At 37.9% G+C, this 26,475-nt stretch overlaps 2 protein-coding genes across 4 annotated transcripts in view; one reads left to right on the forward strand and one right to left on the reverse strand.

The window, feature by feature from the left end:
• Positions 1-5,190, reverse strand: ankrd49 (ankyrin repeat domain 49). The gene is made up of 3 exons (XM_033022408.1): positions 5,123-5,190; positions 1,527-1,934; positions 1-747 (listed from the first exon to the last, which is right to left on the reverse strand). Exons 2-3 carry the CDS (start codon positions 1,851-1,853, stop codon positions 283-285), a joined length of 792 nt encoding a protein of 263 aa, XP_032878299.1. The 5' UTR covers positions 1,854-1,934; positions 5,123-5,190; the 3' UTR covers positions 1-282.
• Positions 5,191-5,208: 18 nt separating this feature from the next.
• The window catches only part of mre11 (MRE11 homolog, double strand break repair nuclease), a 78,620-nt gene continuing 57,353 nt past the window's right edge, over positions 5,209-26,475 (forward strand). The window contains exons 1-7 of one of the 3 annotated variants that reach the window (XM_033022405.1): positions 5,209-5,443; positions 10,613-10,745; positions 14,052-14,212; positions 15,378-15,465; positions 16,368-16,509; positions 23,561-23,675; positions 26,031-26,216. In XM_033022405.1, the coding sequence (XP_032878296.1) occupies positions 5,424-5,443; positions 10,613-10,745; positions 14,052-14,212; positions 15,378-15,465; positions 16,368-16,509; positions 23,561-23,675; positions 26,031-26,216 (845 nt within the window). In that variant the 5' untranslated portion in view covers positions 5,209-5,423. Of the gene's footprint in view, positions 5,444-5,609; positions 5,673-10,612; positions 10,746-14,051; positions 14,213-15,377; positions 15,466-16,367; positions 16,510-23,560; positions 23,676-26,030; positions 26,217-26,475 lie in introns of those variants that run through there. The other 2 variants (XM_033022407.1, XM_033022406.1) reach the window with 2 other exon arrangements.

Here is a 26,475-nt window from a genome sequence, read left to right on the forward strand (position 1 = left end):
TTATAAATAGAAAGTATAGGGTTTATTTTCGTCAACACATCACAACAGAAAAAAGCCAACACTGACTGAAAATAAAATATTTACAATTTTACACCAAAAATCACAAAACATTTTCAATAGATTGATTAACACAACCAGTTTTGGGGTAAGTTAGGAAATGTACTCTTTTCACATTGACATTGAAACTGTTACAATGGCCATTTAAACTTCAGAAGGCTACTTAACTTCAACCAAATTAAAATGACCAGATTTTGTGTTTGGGTGACTATACATTTAAATGAATCATTTTGGTTCAGGTACCGAATTTGTGCAGTGTTCTGTAATTTCAAAGAGGTAATAGTAAACATTTGTTCGACAAGCAACATCAAATGCTGTCTCACCCAAATTATTTTTTAGATCAGAATTTATGTAACGATTCATTAGCAACAATTCAATGGCTTCCTTGGTATCTTTACTTCCTGAAGCAAGATGTAGTGCTGTATGCAGACCATTCGTCTGGGCATTGATGTCTGCATTATTCTGCAGAAGAAATGAAGCTATTTCGGCATTGTTCCATTTACAAGCACTGTGCAAAGGTGTCCAGCCATCTATAGTACGAGCATGCACATCTGCTCCTTGAGTTATCAGCTTGCGAACAACGTCAATATGACCACTGTAGGCAGCCCTATGAAGTGGTGTGTAGTGGTCATCGTCTTTAACATTGACAAGCTCTGGGTTTTCTGAAAGAAGTCTGCACACTATCGAAAGCTTCACCATGAAAATAACAAGAAAATATACATATTCATTATTATTAGGCATAGGTAAACAGGTTAATAATAGCTTCATTGAATGCAGCACATTCTTGATTACTAAGGCCATCATCGAATGTAAAGACATTCATAGCTATCAATACTTTTAAACTGTGTTCCTCAATACAAGCTTCATGACGTTACCACAACTAACATGTATCTATGATACACTAAATAAGAAATGTATGCTATCAACAAGATGCATCACAAAAATAAATTGAGCAATTCAGGATTAAAGTTACGATATTTTACAGTGGCAACATTTAAAAAATGCCCCAGGGATTCACAGTCCTAATGTTTTATTTGTATAAATGGCAAAAATAACATCACAAGGAACAATTAAAGGGCATAGTCCTTTGAATAAAGTATACAAGGCACATTTCAGGTAATATAGTGGAATGTGTAGATATATGGAAGAGGCTATTCAATATGAATAATAAAGTCTGCACAGTGCACATTAACAAGGCAGTAAGATCCTTAATAATGCACAAAGATGTCAAAATGCAGATATATTATCAGACAGTGATGGCATATTACAACCGATAAAAGGCAACTGGATCGGAGTAGGATTAACATAAATGGGTGTTTTATGATTGGTGCAAATATCATGGGCTGAAGAGTCTGTTTCCATGGTGCATGGTTCAATATTGAGTGAATTTTCATTGTTGAAGTATTTGAATCTGAAGATTCCCAATATGTCAACAATGTAAGCCATGGGTGATCCAATCAGGTACCTACCTGGTTTTTCTCAGCTGCCCAAAGTAATAGATTTGGTAGGTCATTTTCCAGCTCTTTCTCTTTCATTGTAAAATAAGCATCATTTTCAGCTTCGTCATCTTCATCATCAGACTCTCCTTGCCACATGCTGTGTGTCCCCACGGGTATCAAATGTCCATGTGTCTCTAATAGATCAAGTTGGTTGAAGTAGTTTGTGAGACCGGCAATTCCTTCAGTGCTGCATTCTGTATTCTCAGATTCTTCAGTTATTTGATTTTCTTCTGAAGATTTTGCAACAATTGACACTTTCTTCTTCACCATGGGACTATTATTCTCTTGCCCATTCATTTTCCACTGAAATACCTAGATTTTCATTATTGCCTTACTTGAGTGTACCACTTCAGATTCAACATTGTAGTTGAAGATCCACTGTAAAGAAAAAAACACAATCAGAATCAGCACTGACCTGATACCTAGTACCTATGTAAAATGTCCAGTGTTCTTTTAACCATTTAAAGTAGGCAAGTGCACAAAAATACACATTACTTTTACATTATTTATACTTGATGATGAAAGCTCAACAGAAGAGGTGATTAAAGCACTTTAATGCAGCCCAGATGAACAAAAGGGATTATGTATTAGTACAACATGTAGTAGCGGCTTTACCTAAAGTCACCAAAATGATTTTGAATTTTTTTTTAAAGTACTGCATTCTTAAATGGACTAAGTGAGCTTTATCTTACAATATATTTTTGGATAAGCAACAATATTTTGCTTTTCTGCTGCAACTAAGTGATGGAAGTTTGTAAAGGTAAGGCAATAGGAGAGTTTCCTTCTAAGAGCACAGGAGGGGCTGATTCCTAATCTTCTCAGCATTAAGGATATGTTGTTACCAAATAAAGTAATGGATTAACTTTAATGAATTTTAATGAACCACAGTAAGATCTTTTTCAAAACAGTGCTCTTTTAATGAAAGAACAAAAACATACATTTCAGGTAGAGACATCTGCTTAAAGCGAATGAAAATAAAATTGAATACATAAAGAGTTGTGATTACACATGAACTATTAAGAGAACGAGACAAAATTCATGACCGAGAGATTAGAGGAAATAAGTATAAACAATTCAGAGAAAAAACAGGAAAAAAATATTGACTGCTTTACAAATATCATTAAAGGGCAATAATAAGGAAAAACAAAAAAAGGATTACACAAATAAGAAGGTACACAAAAAAGCTGGAGAAACTCAGCGGTTTGAGGCAGCATCTGTGGAGCGAAGGAATAGGCGACGTTTCGGGTCGAGACCCTTCTTCAAACAAATAGGAAGGATAATTTGTGACTGACTCATTTTGGGTCATAATTTCCCAACAAAATAACGGTACAGTCAAAATATTCTTTAAATATGTGAAAATGTGAGTGAGCTCAGGTAAGGGCAGATGTAGGGTTAAATTAGAAATTGAGAAGCTGCTGCACAACACGTGATGCTCTACTATTAGCTTTGCAAAAAAAATGATAGTTTACTGTCTGGATCAAATAAACAACCCATGAAGCTACTGTGTATTCAGCAAGCTCAAACAAATCTCTGTAGAAAATAGATAGAAATTGTAGAAAATGTCACTGTTGAGTCCTTCAAGGTCAAGGTCAAAGCCAGCCAACTTTTCTATCATTAACGATTGACTAATGCAAGCATTGAATTTCATTCATATCTGCTGTGGAAATTAAATATTTTTTTACTCTTTCTTAATCCAGCATTTCTTTGCCACTTTTTATTTCACTATCTGTATGCGATTTGACATTGAACTCTCATATTTTGAACTGGATTTCTTTCTTAGTTTTTGTTGGTTTCATAAACCAATCTGCCTAGTTAAAAATATACAATTGTTTACCCGCCTCACTCAAATGACAGAGCCATACAATTTGATAATTATTTGAAAGACTGAGGAATTGAGAGCTATCGGGAGCTGGCACAGAGGGGAGTTGAATCCAGCATGTTAGGCTCCAGGGACCTATTCCTTTTCCAATTTTCCTGTGTTTTTTTGCTAGCTGTGGTCTAATCATTACCACCAAAATGCGAGACAATTGGAGCATAAATATGGAAAGTCAATCTAATGATGAAAACTGACAAATTCCCTTCAACAGAAAATTGGGCAATATATGCAACTGTTGCAATCCAGGGAAATAATATCTTTTAACAATGGGAGGTATCCTGAAAGTTTGAAAATAATACAAAAATAGTTTGAAATGGATTATCTGAATAAAGTATAGAAATTATGCTGTATTCCATCTGAACTGATAAAAGAAAAACAAAATTGTTAGGAAGAAGATAAGTTATTGCACCATTCCCTCAAGGGAAGTTTAGTGAAAGAATTTGAGAACGAAAGGAAGTCTGAAGTTGCTGTTCACACATATATCATGTTAGCACTTGGGATAAAGTATAAAAAATGGAGTCATGAATTTCAGTAATTGCCATGGTAGAAGCTGGTAGTGTTTCAGTAATGGTAATTAAAGTCCTTAGTGATGAGTAGAATGTGAAGTTTTTCAGAATTGAAAGTGGCACACAACATTTGTGTCAGCAAATAGATGTATGGGGAAATCTACTCAAGAAGAGAATAGGTCATTAAAATAAATCTAGAATAAGCTTGGTACACAGTGTTTTTAGAAACAGAAGATTTTAGATTTATGGCCTTTCACAGTTTAAAATAATTATATCAGGGACTGAGTGGTGGTGAGAGGAAAAATTAAAAGAAGAGCATGTGATTGGCTACAAGGTTCAAATCTAAGTTAGCTCTCAGAGCTAACCAATCAATCCCATTCCGCAACCTATTTAACTGTAAACTATTTCCTCAAAGATGTCCAATATAATCCAGTCAATTCTCCTACACTTGGGGAAAATGTCAGCAACCAATTCTTAACAAACAGTGCATCTTTGAGATGTTGGAGGGAAACCATGTAGCTGTGAGAAAATGCAAACTCAATTGAACTCAGATCATTAGAGTTGTGGGGCAGTTCCCCAAACATGCCAAATATATTTTAAAATAGTTCAACTTGCTGTTGAGGACGTAACAGGTCCAAGTGATAAAATAAGTGCACAAAAGTCGGAATATAAGCAGATCCGTATGGGATAGAGATTTAAATTGGACGTAACTCGAGGTTGGAGATGTTATTCCAAAATAAGCCAGGTTGAATTATTTATTTTAGTTCCCTCATCCTGTGGCAGGTAAAAAACACACACATATTTGGGGCTCTGGAAAAGGAAATGGAGTGGATAAAATGACAGTTATATCTGCGTTTGCTCTGGAAGCTGTCAAGGGACGAAAGCACAAGCTGGGTCGGGTTGAGCAGTGGGAGTTAGGAGATATTTAGTGTAGGAAGAAACGACAGATGCTGGTTTACACCGAAGATAGACACAAAATGCTGGAGTAACAACGGGCCGGGCAGCAGCATCTCTGGAGAAAAGGAATGGGTGACGTTTCGCGTCGAGATCCTTGGTGTTGGCCTCACTGAATGTAGAGGCTGGTGCAAGGGGGAGACGGGGCCAGGGAAACCACAGTGGAACATGGATGGGAATAAGAGTGCGGCTGATCGATGCAAGGACCTAAATCGCAGCCGGTTACTCACTTCATCCGCCACCTCTCCTCTCCTCTGCTCGCCTCTCCTCTCCTCTCCTCTCGGCCGCTTGTGTTTCCGGGTTGCAGCGGAAGGTCGGCCCTGGCCTGGTCGTGGGGACGCGGCGGTTGTGATTCCGGGGGGCGGCACGGACACAGGCCCGAAGCGGCCCCAATAACAACAACAGCAGCAGCAGCAGCTCCCAGCTCCAGCTTGATCAAGGCTGCTCCTTCATTCACATCCCCATCGTTCAGAAACCCACGCCCCGGTTGGCAGGAGCACGTGTGAAAGTGGAGCCGAGCAGTCTGCCAGGATGAGTGCTGGAAACACGCTGTAAGTTGTGCACAACAGAGTTTGCCGTGAATCATTCATTGAAAGCTTTCCGCACCTTATTAAATACATTGATAATATTACTGGTTACAAGAGTTTGCTGTGAAGTATTGAAAGCTTCAGCATTTGGTTTTCTTTGGCCTGTTTGTGTTTGTCAGTTTAGTTGCAAGGAGCAGTGTGAAAGTGAAAGTGGAGCCGAGCAGTTTGTTAGGATGAGTGCTGGAAACATGCTGTAAGTTCTGCACAAGAGTTTGCTGTGAATCATTGGAAACTTCCGCTTTTTGGTTTCTGTCCCGTTTGAGGTGTTTGTCAGTTTAGCTGCAAGGAGCAGTTTGCTCGGACCGAATGCAGTTTGAACAATAGTTTTTGTTTTCAAGATAGTTAATACCCCGAGTACGGTATATCTTTCCGCACCCGATTAAAGACATTGATACTATTACTGATTTTTGTTGATTCTTCTGTACAAAGATACATTATTTGAAACATTACAGATAAAACAACTCGGTTAACTTTTTTGATTCTTTTTAATTTCAAAATATACTTTATTCGAGGAATAATTATATACAATACAAGATCCATACAAAACTCCATTATACACTATACATTAGCAATGTTACACAATTTTGAGATTTAAAAAATCAAGTCTTTAATTTATCCTATCAGATAAAGCATAAAAAGAAGTTTAATTTGACACCTAATTCACTTCCATATCTTCAGTGTTAAATAAGTTATGGCCATTTTCATACTCGGAAATTGGCATCTTGTTCCCTATTGCTTTTTCATTGACTTAACACAAAAGCTGTGATCGAGAACATTTAAAAGCCGATAACTTTCTTAAAATTTAAGAGAACTGAAAGAAATGTTCAGTTATTATAGATTAAAGCATTCTGAAACAAATATGAAACAATCTTACTTAGATGACTTGAAATTAAAGCATATAATTAGTCAGTTACCTAATTGTAGCTAATAACAAAATTCAATTACTACATCTAAACATCTATCCATTTCTTAAGAATAGATTAACATTTTTAAATAGCCTAAGTGTCCAAATAACATTCACACAAGAATCCAGAATATAACATAATTTTAAAATCTCATTGTCATGGGTTTATAGGCCAAATGGAAGGAATGTAATGTTTAATACCTGTAAATGAATGGCCATTTAAATCAGCTTGTGAGTGGGATTTTCTGGAACGGGACCATTTGGAACGTTGAGGTTGCGGTGTTTTTAGTCCCCATATCTGCAGCAAATACACTGCCGGTTCGTTCGGGGACTAAATCACCGTTTCGCAACTTAAAATGTGAATTAAATACATCTTAAGAAACACTTTTATACATAAAAACAAACTACTTTCTTTTACCTGGTCCTCCATAAAATCCGTCCCCGTTTTCGGCATTGGCGGCTTCAGAAGCTGCTTTTAAAATCATTCCAGCGATTAACTTGTCGGGTGACTTAAAAAAACAAAAAACACACAGAACGGCCGTAGGAACGATTCTTTAGCAACATCTTGCACTCCAACAAATATAATTCAGGACCAGGTCGGGGGAAAAAACCCGTTTTAACCCCGCTCCCCCCCCCTCAAATGCGCCAAAATCGCGCACACGACCAGTGGCAGAATTACAGCGCCGCTGAAGGTAAGTTTTGTAACACACCTATATACATTCAATACAGTTTCCCCAAATCACAATTTTACCCCACACCCTTGCCACTTGTGGCTCACTGGCGTGGAATCCCTTCCCTTATTTTTGAGGGGCGTCTCCATCACACCCTGCCCTGCCCCCCCATGTTCAGCAGTGGAAGGACCCTAAACTGTGGTCCTCCCCCACCGAGCCTTGGCGTAGGCTGCACCGAGCTTCAGTGCGTCCCTCAGCACCTACTCTTGCAGCGGGCCACTCGCCAACATTCCCCGACGGACATCCCGCTCTGCTGGGAGGTCAACAACGCTTGGGCAGACAAAAGAGCGTCCTTCACTGAGTTGATGACCTTCCAGCAGCACTCGATGTCAGTCTCTGAATGCGTCCATGGGAACAGTCTGTAAATCCGTGACAGGGATCCCTGCAGACGTCAGGCTGTTATTCATTGATTACAGCTCGGCATTTAACACAATCATCCCCTCCAAACTGGTTACCAAATTCGCAGAACTGGGTCTCTGCGCATCCCTCTGCAACTGGATCCTCGACTTCCTCATCCACAGACCACAGTCTGTTCGTATTGGTGGAAATGTGTCAGCCTCGATAACAATCAGCACGGGAGCACCTCAAGGCTGCGTGCTCAGCCCCTCTGCTGTACTCACTCTATACCCATGACTACGTAGCGAACCACAGTGCGAACTCCATCATCAAGTTTGCTGACGACACCACTATTGTGGGGCGTATCACTGATGGGAATGAGTCAGAATATAGAAGAGAGATCGAGCAACTGTCCATATGGTGCCAGCGCAATAACCTGGCCCTCAACACCAGTAAAACCAAGGAACTGATTGTGGACTTTGGAAGGAGTAGGAGGGGGACCCACAGCCCCATTTATATCAACGGGTCGATGGTTGAAAGGGTCAAGAACTTCAAATTCCTGGGCGTGCACATCTCTGAAGATCTTTCCTGGTCCGAGAACGCTAACGCAATTATCAAAAAAGCTCATCAGCGCCTCTACTTCCTGAGAAGATTACGGAGAGTCGGATTGTCAAGGGAGACTCTCTCTAACTTCTACAGGTGCACAGTCGAGAGCATACTGACCGGTTGCATCGTGGCTTGGTTCGGCAATTTGAGCGCCCTGGAGAGGAAAAGACTACAAAAAGTAGTAAACACTGCCCAGTCCATCATCAGCTCTGACCTTCCTTCCATCGAGCGGATTTATCGCAGTCGCTGCCTCAAAAAGGCTGGCAGTATCATCAAAGACCCACACAATCCTGGCCACACACTCATCTCCCTGCTACCTTCAGGTAGAAGGTACAGGAGCCTGAAGACTGCAACAACCAGGTTCAGGAATAGCTACTTCCCCACAGCCATCAGGCTATTAAACCTGGCTCGGACAAAACTCTGATTATTAATAACCACTTTCTGTTATTTGCACTTTAACAGTTTATTTATTCATGTGTGTATATATTTATATCATGGTATATGGACACATTTACCTGTTTTGTAGTAAATGCCTACTATTTTCTGTGTGCTTAAGCAAAGCAAGAATTTCATTGTCCTATACAGGGACACATGATAATAAACTCACTTGAACTTGAGACCTCTCCACACTCTCTTTGTGAATCCACACTCTGCAAAGAGGTGGGCAACCGTCTCCTCTCAATAACAGCTGTCCCGAGGGAGACGTGCACTGGTAGTGAGGTTCCGATGGTGCCGGAAGGATCTGACTGGGAGGGCTCCCCTCACCGCCAGCCAAGCCAGGTCTTGGTGCTTGTTGGTGAGTTCTGGCGATGAGGCATTTTGCCAGACAAGCTGGGCAGCCTGCTCTGGGATCTATGCCACAGGATCCATGGAGTCATTTCCCTGCAGTGCCTGCAGGACATTCTGTGCTGACCACTGCCAGATGAACTTGTGGTCAAAGGTGTTGGTCCGGAAGAACCTTTCCACGAACGACATATGGTGCAGCAATGCCCAGCTGACTGGCACATGACGTGGCATCTGCGCCAGGCCCATCCTTCGCATCACCGGGGACAGGTAGAACCTCAGCAGGTAGTGACACGTGGTGCCTACGTGCCTTGGCTCTACGCTCCGCTTGATGCAGCCACACACAAACTTATTGACAATGTTACAATTCTAAGATTATCAAATTCAATGAACACTAAAAAATCGTTATCTATACATATACAACATACATACACATTTAGGACATACTGTTTTGGTCCATTATCTTCATGCTAACCATTACGAGGGGAGACTAATAATATAAGCATAATTTCTGCTGGGAAGTCGGGTAGGGTAGTGGTAGATGTAATAATATGTTGATCAATAAATGTGAGGTGTTGCATTTTATTTTAAGGTATGTCGGTTGTCAAGTAAGGATAGAACACCGTTAAACTGAAAAGTGCAGAAAAGATTTACGAAGGTGTTGGCAGGACTCGAGGGATTGATTTAAAGGGATAATTTGGGCAGATTACGATTTTATTTCTTCAAGCACAGGGGACTGGGGCATGATCTTATACAGGTGCATAAAACCCAGAAGGGACATAGATAGATAAGGTGAATGCACTGTATTTCCCAGGGTTGTGGAATCAAGAACTGGAGGACATAGGTTTAAGGTAAAAGGGGAAAAATTTAATAGGAGCCTGAGGGGTAGCTTTTTCACTCCGATGGTGTTACATATATGGAACGAGTTGCCAGAGGATATGGTTGAGACAGGTACAATAGCACCATTAAAATATATTTTGACAGATACGTAGATAGAAAAGATATTGAGGGATATGGGTTTGATGCGAGCAAATGGGACAAACCTACATTGGCATCTTAACATGGAAGATTTGGACCAAAGAGGTTGTTTTGTGTGGTATGACTCTTATAATCAGAGGGGATAGATTCAAAATGAGGAATAAGAGGTTTAGAGGGGAACTGGGGAATATTTTGTTCTCCCATGTAGGTGGTGAAGGCAGGTACTATCACAAGATTTAGGAACTACATTTGATTCATATCCTACTAGCGTAGGAGATTCAAGTGCTGGTAGATGAGATTGGTGGAGATAGATACTTAATGGTCAGCATCAACATAATCGGCCAAATCAGTTGTTTCTAGGCTCTAAAACTATATAATCCACCTCTCACTGCCCTCAACCCATTGGGCCTGGTCTCGCCCTAGCACAAATGTTCTTTTTGTTCTTTCCATTCCTCCTGCCACTTTCCCTGTAACATAGAATTACTCTTTATATATGTCTCTATATCTATATATATATATATATATATTTATTGTCTTTCCTTGTTTTGACAAAGATTCTCCCACCTGAAATGTTAACTCTTTCTCTTTCCATGCACTGTGTGTTTCTATCAATTCCTGTTTTTATTTTAGATTTCCAGTATCTGCAATTTTATTTTCAAGAAAGAGGTATTAATCTTGTTTTGCATACTACATGCTGAATTGTTCTTAATGACAGACAATTAAGCAAACTATTCAGATAATGAATCCTTGACCCTTTCTAATTTTAATTATCTGAATGTCTCATAATTATTACAGAGATGATACTGATACTTTGAAAATTTTGATTGCAACCGACATTCATCTTGGTTATTTGGAAAAAGATGCCGTAAGGGGAGGTGATACTCTTGTTACCTTTGATGAAATTTTAAGATGTGCACAGGATAATGAGGTGAGTTACCAATATCAGCAATAATGTTCCAGAAATGTGATTTACTATGATCATTGGTTAGTAAATGAAAAACATTATTAAAATTATTTCTTTCTTCATACTGTTATGTGCCTCAAGAAGACGGCATGTATTATCAAGGTTTCCCGCCATCAGGGCCAAGCCTTTTTTTTTGCACTGCTGTTATCAGACAAGAGGTACAGAAGCCTGAAATTCTGGAGTAGACTATCAGTTTGAGGAAGAGCTACCATCCATCCTATGATTGCCTATCTCGACAATGGAACATTATGGTCTAGCTCACGCGTTACCCTGGACGTTATTATTTCTAATTCTAATTATATGTCTGCACCAGTGTCTTATTTTTGTTGCGCAGTCTTTTAGAAACTTTAGGTATAATTTGTTTTTGTATGTTTGTCTGAGACTATGTGCCTGTGATGCTGCTGTAAGCATGGTTTTTCATTTACCAGTGATACTCTGTATTTGTGCTTATAACTTGAATAATCTCAACTTGAAACTGTGACTGAACCTGGGTTGTAATGAGACATGTAATATTCCGTGTTCTTGGATTCAATGTGTCAGCAAAACAGGAAAACAACTGCATGTATTTTTAACCGGTTTCTTGATCTGCTTCCTTAAAATAGGCTGGTCAGCATGACTTTGTGAAGGGGAGGTCTTGCTTGACAAATTTGCTGGAATGCTTTGAAGAAGTAAATAGCAGGACAGACGAAGTAGAGTCAGTAGATATTGCTTACTTCGATTTTCAGGAAGCTTAGGAAGTTGAGAGCCCATGGTATTAAAGAGCAGATACTAGCATGGATAGCAGGTTGGCTGGATGGCAGAAGACAAAAAGTGGCAATAAAGGGAGCTTTTTCTGGCTAGCTGCCAGTGACTAATGGAGTTCCGCAAGGGTCAGTGCTGGGGCTGCTACTCTTCACATTGTATATTAATGATTTGGACGAGGAGATTGAAGGCTTTGTGGCAAAGTTTGCGGATGATACGAAAATAGGTGGAGAGGCAGGTAATGTAGAGAAATCAGGGACTCTGCAGAAGGACTTGGACAGGTTGGGAGAGTGGGCAGAGAACTGGCAGATGGAATATAGTGTAGAAAAGTGTGGAATCATGCATTTTGGTAGTAGGAATAAAGGTGTAGACTATTTTCTAAATGGGCCATGATTGAACGGTGAAGTAGACTTGAAGGGGCGAATGGCCGAACAAAGTCCTATTCCTTATGACCTTTCAGCATGCTTTATTTACCTGTCCTCAAGGTCTCATCCCAAAACGTCACCTTTTCTCTGGAGATGCTGCCTGACCTGCTGAGTTATTCCAGCATTTCGTGTCTATCCTCAATGCGAACCAGCATCTGCAGTTCCTTCCTGCACTGCTTCCTTAAAGGATCCGCTGGCATCCATTCCAAGTTTCCTCCCACATGACCTATTAGCCATTGCAGTGCCTTTTCCTCAACTTTTGGATAAAATTTCATTTACTACTTTTTGCCCACCTGCCATCTAAAACTTTCCTATTCAGATATTTAGTATAAATTGTAAAGTTTACTATTACAAGGTCATAAGGAATAGTAGAATTAGGCCATTCGGCCCATCAAGTCTACTCTGCATTCAATCATGACTGATCTATCTCTCCTAACCCCATTCTCCTGCCTTCCCCTCATAACCTCTGACACGTGTACTAATCAAGAATCTATCTCTCTGCCTTAAAATATCCCATTGACTTGGCCTCTACAACCTTCTGTGGCAAAGAATTCCTCAGATTCACCAACATCTGACTAAAGAAATTTCTCCTCATCTCCTTCCTAAACGAACGTCCTTTAATTCTGAGGCGATGACCTCTAGTTCGAGATTCTCACAAAAATGGAAACATCCACTCTATCCATGCTTTTTACTATTCTGTATGTTTCAATGACTCCCCTTATTCTTCTAAACTCCAGCGAGTACAGGCCCAGTGCTGACAAACGTCCCATCATAGGTTAACCTACTTATTCTTGGGATCATTATAAACCTCCTCTGGACCCTCTCCAGAGCCAGCACATTCGTCCTCAGATATGGTGCCCAAAAGTGCTCACAATATTCCAAATGCGGCCTTACCAGCACCTCATAGAGCCTCAACCATACTATTGTGCCTCCTAAATTTAGTTTAAAAATTTTCATATTACATAATGTAGCAATGTTACAAAGTTTTGAGATTTTAAAAATCAAGTCTGCAATTTATCCCATCAGATAAAGCATAAAAAGAAGTTTAATTTGACACCTAATTCACTTTCATATCTTTCAGTATTAAAACTGTTGTGAATATTTAGTTTAAAAATAATGAACATGGAGAGAGAGAGAATAACACAAAATATAGACAATTTAGACGGCTTGTCTCCAAAAAAAATGGGCATTTTAATCATCTTGCTTCTGGAACGCGATCGATTGGAACGTTGCATTTGCGGTGAATTTCAACCCCATATCGGCAGGAAAAACACTGCCGATATGGGGCCCAAATAACATTTTCGCCTGTAGAGGATTGATTAGTCATCCCAAGAAGCAAGTTTATATGTAAAATACACGACATATTTTGTTTTGTCCCGTACGTGAGATCCGTCACGTTGTAGGCGTTGACGGCGTTAGAAGTCGCTTTTTATTTTAATATCATTAAATTGTCTCGCGATTTAAAATAAAAAAATCGGGAATGGAAGTTGGAACGATTTTTCTGCAGCAGCTGGCAGCCCGAGGAAATCTGCCTCGGACAGGCAGTAGAAAACTGGATTTTAACCCCCCCCCCCCCCCCTCTCAAAGGCGCCAAAGTCGCGCACACAGCGAGTGGCAGAACAGCAGCGCCACTGAAGGTAAGTATTGCAATATCGCTACATAATCTACAGGCTAAATTCCAGGAGGCTAATTTGCCATGAAATAATTTAGATAAGCTATAATAATCTTCATGCTTAATTAAGCAGATGTAACAAGTAACACATTTAACATAACTGGATGATTGTAATAAAAAGTTTTTTGCTTTGATTGCCATCAGGAAATAATTACTTTACCTCTAATGGTGATTTGATATATACTATCCAGGGCAGCAACTGAAACTTTAAAGACATTTACTCTGTGGAAACCCATAGATCTCTGTCCAGTTGCTGAAAGGGAAAATCATTTCGTTATTGCAGTATTCCCCTGCGCACTGTCATTTAAATTAGTCAAATTAAGGTTAACCTTCTAAATAGCTCTGGAAAAAGTATATTTTCGGCATTGAGCGTGGCTGATGCAAGATTACGCAGAAAATCATGTTTTAACTCCATCTCTTTCCATCTCTTAGGTTGATTTTATACTGCTGGGTGGTGACCTCTTTCATGACAACAAACCTTCCCGGAAGACATTACATACCTGTATGGAATTGCTAAGGAAATACTGCATGGGTGACACTCCGATACAGTTTGAAATATTAAGTGACCAGTCAGTCAATTTTGGTTTTAGTAAGTAAGTACACATTATGACTTTTATTTACTGATTGCAGTTTTTTCTATTATTTAAAGTATGTATAATAAAACTCTTAGCAAATTAATGATTGGCGAGAAACTCTGAACATTCATGGAGAACTGGCAAAATGATTTTCCTATTCATTTAAAGTTTTAAATGTACTCGGCATTTTTGTTACCCATAAATTTAATTTCAGTTGTATGGAGATGGATTTGGCAGGGCTAAGTTTGAAAAATAAAAACAAAACTTGCATTAAAGATCTGTTTTTCATAGCCTCAGATCTTTACTATACCACCTTGTTTTGTAGAACAATCAGCAGTCATTATACTCACAGTCCCACAGTGTTTTGATGACAAGATAATAGAAACATAGAAAATAGGTGCAGGAGTAGGCCATTCGGCCCTTCGAGCCTGCACCGCCATTCAATATGATCATGGCTGATCATCCAACTCAGTATCCTGTACCTGCCTTCTCTCCATACCCCCTGATCCATTTAGCCACAAGGGCCACATCTAACTCCCTCTTAAATATAGCCAATGAACTGGCCTCCACTACCTTCTGTGGCAGGGAGTACTTCTGTTAGAAGTGCATTTGTGAGTTCCCCTGTGGTCTTTATTTTCAAGTGTGCTCTGGCTGGTTTCAGTCAAAATCCAAGCTGCTTAATGGTAATTTGACTGAAATACTGGAGAAAGTCTTGTTCGAATACCATTTAAGGTATAAATTAAGGCTTGGATAGAGTGGTCATTGAGAGGATGTTTCCACTGGTGGGAGAGTCCAGGACTAGACATAGCCTCAGAATTAAAGGACCTTCCTTTGGGAAGGAGATGAGGCAGAATTACTTTAGTCAGAGGGAGGTGAAGCTGTGGAATTATTTGCCACAGAAGTATGTGGAGGCCAAGTCAATGAATATTTTTAAGGCAGAGATAGATAAATTATTGATTAGTACGGGTATCGGGGGTTATGGGGAGAAGGCAGGAGAATGGGGTTCGGAGGGAGAGATAGATCAGCCATGATTGAATGGCAGAGTAGACTTGATGGGCTGATGGTCTAATTCTGCTATTACTTATGACCTTAAGACCTTATGGATTGATGGAGTAGGGGAATAGACTTAAAATATAAAACAAACCTGGTATTTCTCAAATTATAACCATTGATCTGTTTTCAGGTTTCCTTGGGTAAACTATCAAGATGGAAATTTAAACATCTCCATTCCTGTTTTCAGTGTTCATGGTAACCATGATGATCCTACAGGGGTAAGATTTGTGTTTTTAATTTTTTACATATTGAGAATTTAATGTCCAATCAATTCAAGTCGGTGTCTTTTGTCTAATGCACTAAATTTAGTACATAGGATGCAACTTGAATTAAGACCAGGATTTGTGGAAATTATTTCTGTAAGTGGGTCAGATCTCTCGAACATTGAGAGATATAATTTTAAAAAGTACCAAACCACCTCATCACCTGTTAGCTGCAATTGAAAGCCATTTATTATTTTAAGACCTTGGAAGTCAAATGTTTGCCGAGTAGAATTATCAGAATTTGTTGTTAACTAATAGTAATGCCCAATCAATGGTCTTTAACCAATATTGCAAGAAGTTAGAGGAGAATTGTTCAAATGAAATGTTATTTCTGCACAGGTGCTATGGAATCTCCTGAGTACAGATTTTAGTTTTTGCTTTTATTTTAAATTATGAACTGTTGGCTTCATTTTTAAAATTATCTATTAACCTGCTGGGAGTAGTTGTCCAGCTATCCACTTCATGCTGGAACAGGATATCTAATGTGTGCAGAATTTTTGTAGATCTGGCATCCCTTCTCACCTTTCCTCCTCTTGTTCCACCAAACCTGTGTCAAAATCACTATGTCATGTATTTTCTATTAATCTTCATAATTGTTTTGAGGAGGTAGTCCTGGATTTCTTCTTTAATATACTTTTGATTTTTAATTTTAGTTGAACAATATAATGCCTTTCTTCATTTAAGTTTCTGTAACATTTAACCCAAACTAACCACCTCCAACAGATGAGTGAAATCATGGAAATTAACGCAGGGATGTTTATTGGACCTTTCATTTGCTTTGTTGCTTGGGAATATAATTGGAGTTTGTGTGCCATCTTAAATCTGCCAAAACACTCTATATTTCAATTATGTTACAGGCTGATGCACTGTGTGCCTTGGATCTCTTGAGCTGTGCTGGATTAATAAACCATTTTGGTCGAACAATGTCAGTTGAGAAGATTGACATTAGCCCTGTACTGATTCAGAAAGGAGATACCAGGTTGGCCCTCTATGGGTTAGGTGAGTTCTTGAGCATGGGTCACTAAAACTGTTGACTTATTTGAATGGGTGTATTTGTTTTAAGCAGTTAGTTATAAACTAAAAGTTTGCTCTTTGCAGGCAGAATGACTTGCGTTTTATGTAGTTTCTTTCTAAGAGTTTTATCATGCCTCATGACGAATAGTTTTTTGAAGTCAAGACAAACAAAGCATAAATGGTAAACATGATAAAAGGACAAGTAGACTAGATTCTATGACTTTTTAAAAAATCTTTTAATTAATTTTTTTCAAAAACAAAACAAAAAAAAAGATAAACGTAACAGTGATATTGATACATAGGGATCAGGATTACATTAATAACAAGTATAACCTAAGTATGAGTCCAGTGTCAAAATACACATTGAGTATAAACCTCCTGGTCTCTATGTAAATATAGTTAAGTGTTTAAAAGAGAACTTGTCTATATAAGAACAAAAAGATAAAAAGAAAAAAAAAAAAAAGCGAGAAAAAAGAGAAAAACAAAACCCTCTAAACTAGAAAAAAAATACAAAACAAAATCTGGGCTACAAAAAATTTCAACAATTTAAGTCCCTGTTCGTCGTCAAGTCCGTTCCACCATATAAAGGCAAAATAATTATTATAACGGTTAGAGAGGGGACAATTTATATCGTATGAAAATGTTGAATAAAGCCTATCCTACCAAGTCCTATCAAATTTAACCAAGGGTTCAACAATGTCACTCCTAATTTTTCTATCATTGATATCGTTTCAGAGTACCAATGGAGTGCAGTAGGAGGATTAGAGTCTTTCCATTTAAATAAATAGATCTTCTGGCAATTAATGTAGTAAAAGCAATCAGCCGATGGGCGGAATGGGACAGATGAGTAGAATCTAACATTGGTAGCCCAAAAATTGCAGTAATAGGATGAGGTAAATCAATACTTAAAACTACAGAAATAGTATCAAAAATTTATTTCCAATATTTTTCCAAAAGTGGGCAAGACCAAAACATATGAGTCAGTGAGGCCACTTCAGAATTACATCTGTCACAGGTAGGATTTATATGACCATAAAAAAGAGCGAACTTATCTTTTGACATATGAGCTCTGTGAACCACCTTGAATTGTATCAGAGCGTATCTTGCACACATTAAAGAAGTATTAACTAATTGAAGAATTCTCTCCCATTTCTCTATAGGTAGAGAAATTTGAAGTTCTCTTTCCCAGTCATTCTTAATTTTATCAAATGTATCTATTTGTAATTTCAAAATCAACTCATAAATAGTCGTTATTAAACCTTTCTGATAAGGGTTCTAATGTAATTTTTTCCCCAAGATTTCGGTTGGATGTGGTAACGGAAAAGAGGGTAGAGTAGCCTTCAAAAAATGTCTAATTTGTAAATATCTAAAGAAATGTGAGAGGTAGATTATATTTAGTGGAGAGTTGTTCAAAAGACATAAAACAACCATCCAAAAATAAATCACGAAAAGCTGCTAATCCCTTCCTCTTCCTTAACAGAAAAGTTTGATCAATACTGGAAGGTTGGAAGAAAAAATTAGATATGATAGGACTCGATAAGATAAAATTATTCAATCCAAAAAACTTACGAAATTGAAACCGTATTCGGAATGTATGTCTTATTGTTGGGTTAATCGTATATTTATTCAATCTCGTAATTGTGAAAGGTAACGAGGCCCCTATAATAGAGGCCAATAATAACCCTTGCATAGAATCACGTTCAAGATTTATCCATCCTGGGCATTGGGTATCTTCTAAATCTTTTGTCCAAACGTTAAATAGCGAGCATTAACTGCCCAATAGTAAAATCTAAGGTTTGGCAGTGCCAAACCACTGTCTTTTTTTGATTTCTGTAAGTATTTTTTACTTAGTCTGGGATTTTTATTTTGCCATATATATGAAGAAATTTTTGAGTCAATAATATCAAAGAAAGATTTAGCAATAATAATTGCTATCGTCTGAAATAAATTCAAAAATTTAGGTAGGATAAACATTTTATTGACATTGATTCGGCCAATTAGAGATAAGGACATTGGTGACCATTTAGTAAACTGTTGTCTGATGTGGTCAATTAGGGGCGTAAAATTGGCTTTAAATAGATCCTTATGTTTCTTGGTAATCTTAATGCCTAAATAAGTAAAATAGTCGGTAGTCAATCTAAATGGAAACTGTCCATAATTCGAAATTTGATTGTTTAATGGGAAAAGCTCACTCTTGCTAAGATTTAGTTTATAACCAGAAAAACTACTAAATTGATTAAGTGGTGCTACTATTGCAGGAATAGATTTCACTGGGTTAGAGATAAATAATAACAGATCATCTGCATAAAGAGATAGTTTATGTGTCTTATTCTCACGAACAATACCAAAAATGTTAGGGGATTCCCTAATAGCGGTGGCCAAAGGTTCCAAAGTGATATCAAACAATAAAGGACTTAAAGGACAGCCCTGTCTAGTACCTCAAAAGAGCCTGAAAAAAGAGGATCTCTGATTATTGGTAAGTACAGAAGCTTGAGGTATATGATATATCAGCTTGATCCAAGAGATAAATTTTGGACCAATCTTAAAATTTTCAAGTGTATTGAGCAAGTATTCCCAATCTACTCGATCAAATGCCTTCTCAGCATCAAGTGAAATGACACATTCTGGAATTTTATTTGACGCTGTATATACAATATTCATTAATCTCCTAACGTTAAAGTATGAGTAACGATTTTTAATAAAACCTGTCATCTTCAGAAATAATTTGCGGTAAAATATTTTCCAATCTCATAGCTAATATTTTTGAAAGAATTTTGGAATCTACGTTTAACAGTGATACAAGTCTATATGATGTCACTTCAGTAGGGTCTTTATCTTTTTTTAAGAATTAAAGAAATAGAAGCTTCATAAAAAGATTGTGGTAATATATTCATGAAAAAGGCTTCTTTAAAAATCTTGCATAGCCAGGGGGACAGTAAACTTGAAAAATACTTTAAAAATTCCACTGTAAACCCATCTAAACCAGGAGCTTTACTAGAATTCATCGAAATAATTGCTTTCTGTAATTCTTCCTCCGTGACGGGTTCATCTAACAACAGAGACTCATTATGTGGTAAATTTGGCAAGTTCAATTTCTTTAAAAACTCATGCATTATATTGGAATCAGTAGGAAATTCTGATTGGTATAGGGAGGTATAAAATTCCTGAAAGGATTTATTAATTTCATCCTGATCTACTGTCAATGTACCATCCCGTTTACTCACTTTAATAATCTGACGTTTGGCTGACACCGCTTTCAACTGATTGGCAAGTAATTTGCCAGATTTATCACCATGTATAAAAAATTGACTTTTGGTTTTAAGTACCTGGTTCTCAATCAGTGATACTAATAACAAATCATGTCTCATTTGAAGTTCAACTCTATTCTTATAGAGCTCTAAACTAGGAGCTTTTGAATATTTTTTAATCGATTTGTTAAATATCATCAGCCAATATACGTATTTCATTTTTAGTTTGTTTGTTTAATCCCACGGAGTATGAAATAATTTGTCCACGAATATATGCCTTAAAAGCATCCCAGACTACACCATTGGATATTTCTTCAGTAGAGTTTAAGAAGAAGGCAATCTGATCTTTAATAAAATTAACAAAATTGAGATCTTGAAGCAAAGTAGTATTAAATCACCATTGTTTAGCACTAAACTTGGAATCAGATAGTTTGAGTGTTAGTTTCAATGGTGCATGATCAGAAATAGCAATTGCATCATACTCACACGCAGTGACCGATGAAACTAGCTGAGAATCTATTATAAAGTATTTAATCCTAGAGTAACTATAATATACATGAGAGAAAAAAGAAAATTATTTGTCATTTGGATGTAGGAATCTCCAGACTTCTAACATTCCAGTCAAATAAAAAAGAATTGATAAAACTAGCGGATTGATTTGGAAGCGCATGACCAGATGCAGATCTGTCCATCGCGGAGTTCAAACAACAGTTAAAATCTCCACCCATTATCAAAAGATGTTCATTTAAATTAGGAAAGGATGCGATTAACTGTTTAAAAAAACTCAGGTTGATCAATATTAGGTGCATAAACATTCACCATAACAACTTTTTGGTTATGAAGAACACCAGTGATCATCAAAAATCTACCATATGGATCAGAATATGTTTCATAATGAACAAAAGAGATTGAGGAGTCAATAAAAATAGAGACTCCTTTCACTTTCGCCGGTGAATTTGAATGAAACTGCTGTCCTCTCCAAAACTTAAAGAATCGTTGATTGTCATCTTTCCTTACATGAGTTTCCTGAACAAAGATAATCTGAGCATTTAGTCTATGAAGAACTTTAAAAAAAATGTTTCCTCTTAATGGGATGGTTCAGACCATTAACATTCCATGAGAGGAAGTTAATAACTTTATCCATATTGTTTGTAAAAAACATGTGGAATGTTAAGGGTTAATTTTGTGGACCATAGCAGTTCATGATACTGGAAGGAGAAAAATCTAAGGCGGAGCCGGATGTGACGACATTTCAGACATTTTTGTAGTTCAAATTTTGCACAGATAGAAAAAACTAAACTAAAAGCAAAAGTCCCCCTCCACCCATGCAAAGCCCGAAACTGACCAGTAGGCAGTCAGTACGCTACCTAACCCCTCCCCTACCCCCGTCTCTTCAAATGACAGCTCCAAACTTTAACAATTTGTATATTTACCACTCAATAGCCAAAGCAAATTAATATTATGGTTGAAGAGTATGTGCAAACTGTGAAAAACAAGAACTGCTTCACATTGTTTGTCTAAAGATAGGGAAAAATCCTTCGGAGGACATTTTAAAAGTCGACAAACTAACAAAGAAAATCTTAAAAGTTAATGTATAATACCATTACATTAAATTAAGAGTATCTTAGAGAAATTAAAAGTTATGGTTTGATACCATCATACTAAAATTCTAAAAAGTAATTAGAAAATAATTCATCCGATTAAATTCTTAATCATTTACTGAGCGTTATATTGTCAAAACAGGAACAATAAATCTCCGATTTTAACTCAGTTATCAGTAACTCCCCGTCGCGGCTTCAGTATCCACCCCCATAACCCTGCGTTCTTGAGCATGGTTCACTAAAACTGTTGACTTATTTGAATAGGTGTATTTGTTTTAAGCAGAGTTAGTTATAAAGTGAAGTTTGCTCTTTGCAGGCAGAATGACTTGTGTTTTATCATGCCTCATGCCGAATTGTTTTTGATGTCTAGACTAACAAAGCATAAATGGTAAACATGATAAAAGGACAAGTAGACTAGATTCTTTGACTCTAAACATATGAACAGTGGTACGTCAGACACTCTTCAGAAAGCCTAATGGAAAAGAATATTAATTAATGATGCACATAACATTGAATGTTTTTTTCCCCTTGTTTAATGGTGAGAATTCTAATGTTTACAGTTCTAATGATCATCCCATATTAAAAGAAACAGTCTTCTCGTTCGTTTAAGTGCTGCGGGAATCCTTGAAATCAATTTATTTCACAGTTGATCCGAGATTTAAAAACAGCAACTTTTCAACACCATAGTTACAGGAGTATAGTTTCTACTTTATCTAGTATCAGTGTAAGGAACTGCTCACCTCATGATCCCTTAATGCCTCCCAGTCTTCTAAAAAAACCCTGAAATTATTAACAGAATTGAATCCAGCTCAGCACTCTACAATTTGCCTGGTGCACTGTCAATACAGCAACTTTTCAAATACACCTTCCTCTTCCCCCTGCATCACGAGTAGAAAAATGGCTGTTCTAAACTCCCTTCATGCCAGTTATCCCATTCCTTCATTGTCATTAGATCAATATTTTTATCTTAACAAAATAGTTGGAGCATGAATTCAAGGAGAAAATCCATCACCTCCTTTTGGTTTCTAAGAATTGCCCTCATCCTGCAAACAATTGGTACTCTTGTAAGCTCGATTGCTACTCTGGAGAAGAGAAGAATGGGGTATTGAGAATGGTGCAAGGAAGGAGGCCACAATATTTTAAACAAAGGCATTTAAACTTGAAAATCAATAAACTGCAGATGCTGTAAGACTGAAACAAAAACAAAAGAAAATGCTGCAAACATGCAGCAGGTCAGAGCAGCTCTGGAAATAAAAACAACTTAATTGATGTCTCTCTAAGTTGCAAACCTTGTAGGTGAGAGGTGAGCTACTGCAGTTTGGCAGTATTGTCCATACTTCTCAGTTGGATGTGACTTACTGCAGATGACATTCCACTTCTCCCTGACGATCCTTTGCCAACCACCTCATCAGTATGTGTAGGAAAGAATTGCAGATGCTGGTTTAAATTAAAGGTAGACACAAAATGCCTGAAGATGGGTCTCGACCTATTCCTTCTCTCCAGAGATGCTGCCTGTCCCGCTGAGTTACTTCAGCATTTTGTGTCTACCACCTCATCAGCATGACTGAATTGGAAACTTGCATGGGGAGAAAAAATCATTCTCCTCTCAACATGGTGGTTAAGCATTACTGAAGTTTTTTCTGCCATTGTTTAAAATATGTTGACTGCCAATTTTAGGGCAACGTTTGGGTAATTTTAATTTTGTTTCTCAGTGGAAGTGCTGAATGCGGTTGATGTGATGCATGATACACCAGTTTAAGATGTAAATTGGGACAAAATATCAATATTTAGCAATATCTGATATTTTAATGACATAAGGGGGAAAGGTAAATCAAATGCTGAGATAAAACAATTAGTAAGAGCCATGTTTTTGAGACTTATTTAACTTGAAGTAGTTTATAATATTTGATAATGCATTAAATAGCAGTTAGACGTTTAATACCAGTTGAGTTTTTGAGAATTATCCTTTTGTAAAATGCCAAGAGAGCAAATGATATTTTGTTGCTATTTGATGAAATGCTTTAACAGATGATGTTCAGGATATTATGTAATAATGCAATCAATAGAAGTAAGGCTTGACATACCAGTTAACATTTTGAGACTTGTGCTTTAGTAAAATACCCTAGTTAAACATGGAATTTTGTTGGTAATTTGGTGAAATGCTTTATTTGATTTAATAATTCATAGGATCCATTCCGGATGAACGTCTCTATCGAATGTTTGTAAATAAACAAGTAACAATGCTGAGGCCAAAGGAAGAGGAAGACAGCTGGTTTAACATGTTTGTCATTCATCAAAATAGGCAAGAAACAATCATTTTATGATTTGGTGGAAAATAACATTTCATAGTTCATAAGTTAGAGGAGCAGAAGTAGGCCACTCGGCCCATCGAGTCTGCTCTGCCTTTCAATTGTAGCTAATCTATTGTTTCCTCTCGACCCCACTCTCCTGCCTTCTGCCCATAACCCTTGACACCCTTGCCAATCAAGTATCTGTCAATTTCCACCTTACAAAATACCTGACGACGGCCTCCACAGCCTTCTATGGCAATTAATACCACAGATTCACCAACCTCTGACTAAAGAAATTCCTCCTCATTTTCTTTCTAAAGGTACAATCTTTTATTCTGAGGCTATGCCCTTTGGTTCTAGACTCTTCCACATGGAAACATTCTCTCCACATCTGCTCTGTCCAGACCTTTCACTATTCAGTAAGTTTCAATGAGGTGTCCCCTCATCCTTCTAAACTGCAGCAAGTACAGGCCCAGTGCCACCAAACGCTCATGATATGTTAACCCAGTCATCCCGGGGATCATTCTCGTAAATCTCCTCTGGACCCTCTCCAGCACCAGCACACCCTTCCTCAGATATGGGGCCCAAAACTGCTCACAATACTGATGCGATCTCCACACCTGCGGTCAGACCACACACCTTGCCCATGTCAAGCCACCTGAAGATTTTTTACAAGTAAACATTCATGTAAACGATGACTCAGAGAATGAAATCACAAATACGGTCTGACCAGTGCCTTGTCAAGCCTCAGCATTACATCCCTGTTTTTATATATTACTGTTCTTGAATTAAATGCCTTTGACTTCCGTACTACCGGTTCAACTTGCAAATGAACTTTTTGGGAAACCTGCACCAGCACACCCAAGGACCCTTGCACCCCTGAGTTCTGAATCCTCTCCCCATTTAAAAAATAGTCAATGCCTTAATTCCTACTACCAGAATGATTGAATTCATAACATTTATATGTAATTTTAGTTTAGTTTAGTCCAGAATGATTGAATTCATAACATTTATATGCAGATTTAGTTTTGTCTAGAGCGCAGAAACAGGCCCTTTGGCCCACTGAGGCCGCACCGACTGGCGATCCCCGCACATTAACACTATCCTACACACATTAGAGGCAATTTACACTTACACAAAGCCAATTTACGTACATATCTGTACGACTTTGGAGTGTGGGAGGAGACTGAAGATCTCAGAGAAAACTCACGCGGTCATGGGGAGAACGTACAAACTCCGTACAGACATCATCCGTAGTTGGGATCGAACCCACGTCTCCAGCGCTGTAAGGCAGCAACTACCACTATGCCAATACAATTTTTCCTTTAAATGAAAATACATTCAAGTGCAGAGTAAAATCCCAAATACTGCTCTTGTTGAGATCTTCTGTAAATTATCAACAAAAGGACATTCAATTCCTGCATTATTTCTATATCTGTAATAATCTACAAAGTATTGCTAAGAATTTAATTCTCTGAGCCATTGTTTACATAATTATTTACTTATAGAAAATCTTCGGGTGGCTTGACATGGGCAAATAGAGAGAGTACAGAGGAGATTTACTAGAATGTTGCCTGGGTTTCAGCAACTAAGTTACAGAGAAAGGTTGAACAAGTTAGGGCTTTATTCTTTGGAGCGCAGAAGGTTAAGGGGGGACTTGATAGAAGTCTTTAAAATGATGAGAGGGATAGACAGAGTTGACGTGGATAAGCTTTTCCCACTGAGTAGGGAAGATTCAAACAAGGGGACATGACTTGAGAATTAAGGGACTGAAGTTTAGGGGTAACATGAGGGGGAACTTCTTTACTCAGAGAGTGGTGGCTGTGTGGAATGAGCTTCCAGTGAAGGTGGTGGAGGCAGGTTCGTTTTTATCATTTTAAAATAAATTGGATAGTTATATGGACGGGAAAGGAATGGAGGGTTATGGTCTGAGCACAGGTATATGGGACTAGGGGAGAATACGTGTTCGGCACGGACTAGAAGGGTCGAGATGGCCTGTTTCCGTGCTGTAATTGTTATATGGTTATAAGGTGTGGAGATGTGTGGTATTGGTTAATATAGAGCGTGCCAAATATTTTGAAAGGGAATGCAAATAATTTTCATGATCTACCTTTATGATGGAATTGTCTTCAAGACGAAGGTCATAGTAAAGTGACTTTGAATTCTGTATTGGGGACGATCTCATAAGCCAGTTATTTGTTCAATTTAAAGCTGCTTAATTGTTTTACTTGTATCAGTAATTATTTCCTATGGTTCTAGAGAAGTGAGATAATAATTTAAAGTTTCATTCAAGATTAGCATTGTGTTTGGAAATATTTCTATAACTGTATATAATCTAATTCAGTAATTATGTGTTTCTCAAACAGGAGCAAGCACGGAGCCACCAATTACATTCCAGAACAATTTCTGGATGATTTTCTTGATCTTGTCATTTGGGGACATGAACATGAGTGTAAAATAGCACCCGCAAGAAATGAACAGCAGCTGTTCTATGTTTCACAGCCTGGAAGCTCTGTTGTCACTTCTCTTTCTCCTGGAGAAGCTGTAAAAAAGTGTGTATTTTGTTTTTGCTTGCTATAGCACTTTTAGCACAGGTTGACGAGTTAATAGGTGCATCTTCTGTTTTTAAAAGTTTGACTTGGAATTGTTATTTTTATGGCCCATCCCTGATTGCCACAAGGAGTTTCAAGTAATTGCCTTGACCTCCTATAGGACTTGTACTGAAATAATGATTTGGCACCGTTGAAGGAATCTCACAGAAATGATGACATTTGTATGTCCTCGTTAATCTGTCTTTTTGGCATACTTAGA

Source organism: Amblyraja radiata, chromosome 6 (assembly GCF_010909765.2).
Source record: "Amblyraja radiata isolate CabotCenter1 chromosome 6, sAmbRad1.1.pri, whole genome shotgun sequence".
Taxonomy (NCBI): domain Eukaryota; kingdom Metazoa; phylum Chordata; class Chondrichthyes; order Rajiformes; family Rajidae; genus Amblyraja; species Amblyraja radiata.

Coding starts and splice junctions, on each gene's coding strand:
- ankrd49 (XM_033022408.1), bottom strand. CDS start 1,853: ATGAATGGGCAAGAGAATAATAGTCCCATGGTGAAGAAGAAAGTGTCA. Junction 748..1,526: donor GGGCAGCTGAGAAAAACCAG/GTAGGTACCTGA, acceptor TTCATGGTGAAG/CTTTCGATAGTGTGCAGACT.